Source organism: Austrofundulus limnaeus, unplaced genomic scaffold (genome assembly GCF_001266775.1).
Source record: "Austrofundulus limnaeus strain Quisiro unplaced genomic scaffold, Austrofundulus_limnaeus-1.0 Scaffold422, whole genome shotgun sequence".
In the NCBI taxonomy this organism is placed as follows: domain Eukaryota; kingdom Metazoa; phylum Chordata; class Actinopteri; order Cyprinodontiformes; family Rivulidae; genus Austrofundulus; species Austrofundulus limnaeus.
The window spans coordinates 328,357-337,327 of record NW_013952824.1 but is presented as its reverse complement, the minus strand read 5'-3'; the positions used below and the strand labels follow the sequence as shown (position 1 = coordinate 337,327).

Sequence of the window (8,971 nt, the reverse complement as noted above, 5' to 3'; positions counted from 1 at the left end):
TATTATATACGTAACAACAACAATAAAGAATAGTTCTGATTGAAATGGGTGCAGAGTAAAGGGAAAAAAATCATGTCTGCCACTTATTTAAAAAATTGTTTGATCCATCTTGTTGTAATAGACGATCTTTGTTTCTTACGTCAGAAGCTGCTGAGTGGGCGTTTCCACGGAGCCCCGGGGCCGCTGCTGATTGGACGGCGGCGCGAGCTGCGTGAGCTGCGTGAGCAGCGTGTGCTTTATAAAACGTGAACGTGCCGTTGACCGGTTTACATCAGAGAAGCCTCGCGCATCCCCGCGTGCAGAAGAAAGTGAATGAAAGCTAGCCGAGGAGCTGCAGCTAAAGGCGACAAATAAGAGAAGAGAAGCTAAAAGCGTTCCTGAGAGGCTGCAGAGGTCACGGCTCGTTCACCCGGAAGTATCTGTGAGTACTCGTTTATCCCCCCGCTTCAGCAGCCGTAGACGGTGAGGGTGTTCGGCCCCTCGGCTCGGATTAGTCCGTTATTAGGGTCGATTATCCGGCAGCTGAAGGGGCTCGTGACTCATTCAGTCCGGCCCTAACCGCCGGGGTGGGTGGGTCTGCGTAGGGGGAGTGGTCATCACTGCAGCCCGGTCACATAGCCGCTGACTCCCCGGGACATCCGCCAGGCTTTACTGCTAAATTTAAACAATGAACTCAATTTAAAAGCGTTTTTTTATTGCTAAAAGCACATCAAAAGTTATTAAACACTCTCTTATTACTTAATATTTGTTTTTTTTTTAAATAAACCTGCACATAACAGCAGAAAACAGAAGTTTAATCTGATTATTATGAAGTTTAATATCAGGAAACACATTTAAAGACTAGATAAGTGTGCAAAAATGGAATAAAAACCTCCGGCTCTGTTATCTAATAAAAAGCAAGCCCATGCACACAGACACATTTAATTGATTTTTAAAACAATGACATTGTTTACTGCATGTGTCCTTGTCACAGTTCATGACCGGGAACACAGAGCAAAATTTAATCCTTGGTTGTTTTCAGAATTCCTTTATTTTGTTGTCGTTAAGGATTTTTGTTTTGCAGGTCACAGGAGGCGCTCAGAGCGAGAGATAAAACATGTAGATGACCTTAAAGTGCCTGTGACAGCAAGTTTTTGTAATAAACATGAATGCATTTTTGGAAAGATAACATTGATAACTTGTTGCAAAACAAATTTCACATCGCTGAGATGAACGGTTGTTGAGATATTTAGATGTGAAGAAACAGGAAGTGATGTCAAAGGGGAATGTCTGAATGTAAACAGAGAGCTACAAAAGCTAAAACACAGACTGTAGAGAAGAATCTGATGTTCCTTTAGATTATTTTTAGTCCCTATCAAAGAGAAGAAGAGTTAAAGTTTAAATAATTTTGTTTTAATAAACAGACCAGAGAGTTTATTTTGAATTCCCCTTTGATGTCACTTCCTGTTTCACTTCGGCTGAGCCCAAATTTAAAAGAAAATAGGCCAGTTATGTGACAAAATGGGTAAAATCATGTGTATTATGGCAATTTTATTAAGTAAAGATGTTTTCTTTGACTTTTTGTGTTTGAGGGATAGGCATGTCACAGACACTTTAAAATCAACATGATCCTGCACGTATTTCTACCACAATTAAGACGAACAATTATTAATTTAAACATTATTTTTCGTCCACTTAAGAAGGTCTGAAGAGCCACTTATAGAGCCGTAGATTACAGACTCCTGACCTGGCTGCAACCATGAATACAGAGAACAAATTAAACCATGCATTTCATAAAAAGTCATTAATTACTACCAGGAAACATGCATTTTATTAGCCTTTTACAAGCAGAAAACCTGAGCAGTTAAGTGTTTTTAATCCTAATCAATTTAAGGAACAAACTCTGCAGCTCTTTTTGTTCGTCGCCTGTAAATAAACCCTCCTTGGCCGTCTGGACGCTGCAGGTGACAGGTGGATTCAAGAGGTGATTTTAGGTCACTGTTTACACAACTTTTACAACCCGGAGGCTGGAATCATTGAGGGCGTTACGGGAGTAAGATGCTTCGGTGTATCAGGTGCCAGAAATAACGAAAAGAAAAGATCCACCCATTTTTCAACACAATGAAATGAAAGGAGTCGCTGTTTAATCATTAAGTTGTATTTTTGATTTATGGCCGTGTTGGGGATCAGTCTCAGCTACTACCACACCACATTTAACTTAATATTTGTATTATTAACTGAACACTAGATTTGTGTTGTCTCAGGTCAACGAACTGTGGCGGCCATCTTTAAATATGGTTGTTTCCAAAATGTTAATCAGTTCGTGAGATATTTTGCTAACAAACACATTTTTTTGAAGTTTTAGCGTAAAATCTGTAAAACTGACTAGTTGTGGTCAGTTTTTTTTAAGGTTGATGAGCTGTGGCGGCCATCTTGGATTGTATTGACATTTTTAATATTAAATAAATAAAAATTAAAGTAAATTTGACAAAATATGCAACACTTTTTAAATTCCTCAGGTGTTTAATGAACAGTTAGTAATCTTAGTGGTGTTCAGTTCAGATTTTAATCATTTTCTGAACCCATCGAGGGATTTTGAAATCATTTCTTTTAGCAATTATCTCCGATTTAGCGGCTAATCCACAACCCACCACTTACAGGAAGTTTGTTGATTTTAAGATTGTGGATTATGTAATGCTGAGCTGCAGATTTCATTGTTCGTTTACAGTCGGTCTGATGCTTCCTGCTGTGTTTTCTGCTGTCATGGTGATAAAAAGTAACCTAAAGACGGAGGGACGACTTTTGGCTACCAATAACTGCCGCCTGTCGGAGCTGGAATATAGGTCATCCTTTTTAATTTTAATTTAATTTAATTTAATTTTTTAAAGGAAAGTCAGAAACTTTAAAAGTGAATTTTTTTAAAGATCCACCATCTTTGAGGAAACCTGTCCAGCAGGTGGATTAGGTTTCATTGAGGCGTTCTCTGAAAAAGTGCAGGAAAATACTTTGCATTTTGGTGCAACGAGAGGATCCCACGTTCTGCACGTAAAACATTTGTATCGTTACCCTGAGAGGGAAAACTCAGTGGATTCCTTCAAGCAGCAACAGCCTCTGCAGTGTTTTATTGTAACATTTACCTCAGACGTACTGAGTGTCAGGGTTCATGAGTAACGGTCAGCTCTGATTGGTCAGCTCATCACTCAGGTGTGGATACCTGTTGGTGTGAAATGAGATGTTTTAATGGATTTAATTCAGCAGGAAACTTTTTGTTTCTCTCAAACAGAAGAGGGTTTTACAGTAAAAGTGTGTGGTGGGGTGAAAAGTGTATTTTATGATCGTTAATCTGAACTGCCACTTCAAGAGGGTTTGTTAATCTGACTGTGTTTAATAAAGATTGTAGAATCTTTAAATTGTGAATAAATTCCCCAGAAACAAACTCGATGCTAACGGCGTTAGCTCCTCAATGGCATTTTCAATGTTGAGTTAGCATCGATGCTGATCTGTGTAATTTACCAGGGAAGTCATATTTTCTGCTGTTTTTTAATGTAGAAATCAGGATTATCTAAGGTTGAAACAGGCGTCTGAAGGTCTTGCGTCATCGCTGTCGGTGCCCTCGACAGATCTTAACAGGAAACTGTTCGTCTGTCACGTTTTTCACAAACCGTGGATGGAATCCAGGTTTTAATTGAGCTTTGTTTTTACCTTTGCCTCAGCAAGTATCTAGGTTTATTGTGTTGTAACCACCTGATTTTCATCAATGACTGCCAAGACTGATAAGGTGTGTGTGAAAGGTTTCTGACTCACCTGTTCTGATTGTTCTGCTCCCGTTCTGCAGGTGGTTTTACTTCCTGCGTTACAAAGATGATTAAAAAAACTTATTGTGAAAATAAGCCGAAACAGTAGTGTGATTACTCAAACTGCTTCTGAACACTTGGTGCTGTTTGAGAAATTCACGTCAGAATGTTCTGTTCAACCAGGAGACGAAAATTTTAAAGACATTTAACTTTTATATACAAATATTTTCTCAGTAAAAATGCACGTAAATGTGCTTCAGCTACCTAACTAGCTATTAGTTAGCTTTTTGCTGCTTTTAGATTCTAGGTAGATCTTTACTGCATTTAGCTTTTAGCCATATATTTGCTACTTTTATCCTCTAGCTACTCTATTACTACATTTAATATGTATGGCTGCTTTTATTAGAAGCTAAAACAGCAGAAAGTTAGCTTGAAGCTTAGCATTTTGCTGTTTGTAGTTTCTAGTTAGCCAGCCTTTGGCGAATTTTTGATTTTAGCTATCCTTTTGCTGCTTTAAAAGGCTATCTAAAATAAAAAAGCTTGCTAGCTTGCAGCCTTCTGCTCTTCTTAACCTTTTCACTACACTTAGCTTTCAGTTAGCTTTTTGCTAGTGTTTGCTACTTCTATCTTTTTAGCCCGTCTTTTGCTATTTTTAGCTAGYTTTTTGCTGCTTTTAATCATTACCTAGGCTTTTTATATTTTAGCTTTTAGCCAGATTTTTGCTACGTTTTAACCTCTAGTTAGCATATTACTACATTTATCCTGACTAGCTAGCTTTTGATAGAAGCTAAAACAGCAGAAAGGTAGCTTGAAGCAAACCCTCTGCTGTATTTAGCATTAAGCTAACCCTTTGCAACTTATTTTCTTGTTGGCCGGCCTTTTGCTAATTTTAGCTTGCTTTGAAAGGCTATCTAAAATTAAAAAACCTTGCTAGCTTGCAGCCTTTTGCTCTTTTTAACCTTTTCATTACACTTAGCTTTCAATTAGCCTTTTGCATTTTTAGCTTTTTGCTAGTGTTTGCTACTTCTGTCTTTTTAGCCAGTCTTTTGCTATTTAGCTAGGTTTTGCTGCTTTTAATCATTACCTAGGCTTTTTATATTTTAACTTTTAGCCATAGTTTTGCTACGTTTAGCCTCTAGTTAGCATATTACTACATTTATTATGACTAGAAGCTAAAACAGCAGAAAGGAAAGGTAGCTTGACGCACAACTCTCTGCTGCTTTTAGCATTAAGCTAACCGTTTGCAACTTATTTTCTTGGTGGCCAGCCTTTTGCTAATTTTAGCTTGCTTTAACATGTTAGCTAGCCTTTTGCAGCTTCAAAAGGAACCAAAAACAGCTTGGTAGCTTGAAGCATACCCTTCTGCTAATGTTAGCTTCTATTTAGCCTTTTGGTAGCATTTTGTCATATTTAGCTATTTGATAGTGTTTCGCTACATCTACMTTTTTAAAGCCAACCTTTTGCTGCTTTTACATTTTTACCTAGCCTTGTTATTTYCAGCTAATCTTCTGTTTGTTTTTTAGCTTTTAGACAAACTTAACTTTATCTTTTTTTTAGCTAAGATGTTTTTATTGTGAGCTTCATTTCTCTAGTTTACAGTAAATGATCCTGTAATAGAATCTGAGCTGCAGGATTTAGTTGTAGAAAATAAACATATTTTCTCCCAGCTGTGGACAGAACAGTGAGTCGGAGCTTCGCTGTAAATCTGGTGTTTGTTTGCCTTCAGAGAACGAAGGAATCTAATTATTCGGACAGCTTTAAAGGGAAACTGGGCTACTGTGTCTGCTTCGCTCACTCAGGTCGGTGAGTCCGGGCCGGCTGCCAGCTTCTCCTCACTCAGCTTATGTAACGATTTTTTACCTCCGCCGGCTCGTCTCCTCCCCTCCTTCTGGTTCTTTCCTTCCTTTTTTTTATGCAACTCTTTTCTTGCTTTAACCCACTTCCTTTTTCTTTCTGTCGCCTCAGATCTTTTAGCTTCTCTTTTTTTCTGTTTGGCCTCTCCTCACATGTCTGGGCTTGTGTTCAGTAAGCATGACTCTGCAGTTTTGCTGCAGGCCGCTGCCCTCGCCCTGCCCTGCCCAGCATGACTCTGCAGAAATGAGATCACGGCTGACCTCACAGTGCTTCATTCAGCCGAAGCTTTAATGAGCAGCCAGGAAATGTGATTCTGTCGTTTTGRTTGACAGGTGATAATGTTTGTTTTTTCTCATGACTCGGTCACTTTTACAGGTAATGAGCTAAAATTAGTCGAGGTAGTAGCTGAGAGTGATCCCTAACTAATTTTCTGAGTGATTTTATAGCTTGTTAAAGGAGGTTTGGCTCTTAATGCACATTATTTTCTGGAATATTTGGATGTTTTTGTTTCTGTAGAAACTAAATCTTTTGTTTTTGCGCAGCTCATTTAAAATTAATCTTTTCAAGGGCCCTTTTTTCATTCTGCTGGAAATAAAAACATGTTCTAATCTCGGCATCATATTGCACGAAGGTCAAATTCCAGATGTATTGTCTGTCGAATGAGTCACGACTCTTCYGTGTAAATAAGAGCTCTTCTTAAATAAACTGAGGAAGAGGAGGAGCTCGCTCGTTAACATGATCCGACGGGTCTGAGTGACCGATTGAACCGCCTCGTCGTGCTTTAATGGTGAAAGACGCGTATAAGTTTACACGCCTGCAGGTGATGTCACGCTCACTTCCTGTGGTGTAAACCTCATCAGAGTATTTTTTTATCTGAGGTTAGAGAGAAACCGTCAGAATGAGCGTGTGAATGATTCTGTTTTTGTTGTCTTTGCAGCTGAAATGGATCTTCAGGACAAAGAAATGACGCCTGGTGAGATTCTGCCCGTCGTCATCATCGGTGAGAACCTCAAACCTGCAAAAATGTTCTGAGCTTCTGCCTTTTAAAATAAGCTTTTTGTTGGAGAAAGTGAATTAATCTTGAGTCTACAATGAAACAATCAAGGTTTAATCCAGGATTTATTAAAGGGGAGAAAAACAAAAAGCTCAATTTTTARTAAAATAATCCAGTTGATGATGGTTTTGTAGTGTGAGGAAAATGAAAGTGCTGAGTCATTCATTCACTATAAAATGGATTGAGAACTGCTGAGTCGTGCTGAATGTCCCAATCGAGGTCAAAATTGTTTGAGACAGCGTGATCCCATGACTTAGTGAAATCAAAGTGTTTCAGCCTTTTTAGATTTTATGCATCTTATTTTTCTGAGCTGAATGAGATTGTTTTTGTTGTTTTTAATCTTCAGTTTTACATGTTTTTTTAAAAATAATAATTTTCGTTGTTGTTGAGTTACAGCTCTCAATATAACTCAAAAAATTCCACAAAAAAACGTTATTTTTATCCTTATCTCCTTTTCTGACAAAGATTGTTTGTTGAGGAAGACGCTCAGCTACCACCCAGAATATCAGCTCAGTGTTTTAAGACTGGACGAGTTGGAGAWGTTTTTGCGTTTATCTGTGTTCAGTGATTTATTTCCTGAGAGTTTAAATAAAATCAATCATCTTGAGATATTTTGCTAACAGACACATGAGCATCAGGTGTGTTGGTGGGTGTGTGTGTGTGTCTAACCAGAACTCACCTGCCTTCTCGTTTCCGTGTGTTTCTCAGGTAACGGCCCGTCAGGGATCTGCCTGTCGTACATGTTGTCAGGTTACACYCCCTACCTGTCGCCGGAGGCGGGGCATCCGAACCCCCTGCTGCACAGCAAGCTTTCGGAGCAGCCTCACCTGTCGCTGCTGGAGCAGGTAAACACACACGCACACACACACAGGTGTTGTTTTTAATCTCAGTGTAACCTTGTTTTGCCCCTCCTCTCTGCAGGACCTGGAGTACCTGTGCGAGGGTCTGGAAGGGCGCTCGTCCAATCCCGTGGCGGTGCTTTTTGACTCGCTGCTGCTGCCCGACAGCGACTTCGGATTGGACCGCGTGTCTCCGCTGGAGTGGCGATACGAACCGTCACGCGCCATTCCTCACCTGGTCCTGGGAAAGGGCCCACCTGGAGGAGCCTGGCATGTATGCAGCTGAGATTAATAATTTAATTTAAATCCAATGGATTATATAGATTATGGTTGCTGAAAATATATAAATATTGATAAAACATGAAGATATTTGTGATCCTTCATATTGAAATGAGGATCGAGTCAAATCTGATCAAAATGATCTAATTACATTTTCAGATTCCTGATTGAAAAGCTACATTTTGACACCTGGATCATCCTGATATCAGCTTATCCAGAGATATGATTTAATCTGTCCTGATGGTTACAAAACATTACTGTTTGGTCTGAATCCTAATTTTATGTAAATTTATTGAGTCCATTTTTATGTACATATAAAGAGGAAAACTCAAATATTATTTGTATATTAAGATTTCCTATTTGGAAAGAAACAAAAACATTGTTAGCTYACAGGGAAAAATTCTAAGTTTTAAGGCATTTTTCCTGCTACTGCTCAAAAAATGTTTCTAAAATGTTTTTTAGGATTTTATTCAGTTCATTCAAAAGATGCATTGATAAGGCATTAATTCATTATATYTTCACAAAATGTAATTTTTGCACAYGTTTWAATCAAAACYCTATATCTGCACATTTGTCCACATCCCACTTTTGGACTTGATCCTCATTTCGATGTGATGGGTCACATTTTTTTGCTCAAGATCACATAAAGTGGAATAAAATCGTTCCTCAGCTCAGTGAAGCTGTAACACAACAGTGTTTGTCTTTGTGGTGAGAGTAAAATATACAAACATTATTTGTTTTACTTTGTGAGTTAATTTGCACATCGACTCAAAGAGAAACATAGAAGCAGCTGATTTGAGTTCTAATCTCCGGTGTTTCTGGTCCCCCTGCAGGCCATGGAGGGCTCCATGCTGACCCTGAGCCTGGCCAACTGGATGGAGCTTCCTGGTCTCAAACTGAAGGACTGGATGAGAGACAAGCGCAGGTCTGACCCCRATCAAACTCATCTTTTTTATTTATTTCATGAAACATTTTGTGTTTCCAGTGGTGGGCTGCACTAATCTTAAAATTAGTTGCACTAACTTTAATAGTTAGGTCCCCTAATTCTAAAGCACTAACACCCTTAAAACCTTTAGCAAAAGCTAATTCTAAAGCTCTAACTTTAATATTTACAGTGGTTTGCAAAAGTATTCATACCCCTTGAACTTTTCCCTATTTTGTCACATTACAAC

General features: G+C 38.8%; 1 protein-coding gene across 1 annotated transcript in view; it reads left to right on the top strand.

Moving 5' to 3' along the window:
• The first annotated feature begins 235 nt into the window (after positions 1 to 235).
• osgn1 (oxidative stress induced growth inhibitor 1) overlaps positions 236 to 8,971 on the top strand; it is a 14,459-nt gene continuing 5,723 nt past the window's right edge. Inside the window, exons 1-5 of the mRNA XM_014024432.1 lie at positions 236 to 421; positions 6,565 to 6,627; positions 7,390 to 7,526; positions 7,603 to 7,794; positions 8,633 to 8,724. Coding sequence (XP_013879886.1) covers positions 6,570 to 6,627; positions 7,390 to 7,526; positions 7,603 to 7,794; positions 8,633 to 8,724 — 479 coding nt within the window. The 5' untranslated portion in view covers positions 236 to 421; positions 6,565 to 6,569. The remainder of the gene's footprint in view (positions 422 to 6,564; positions 6,628 to 7,389; positions 7,527 to 7,602; positions 7,795 to 8,632; positions 8,725 to 8,971) is intronic.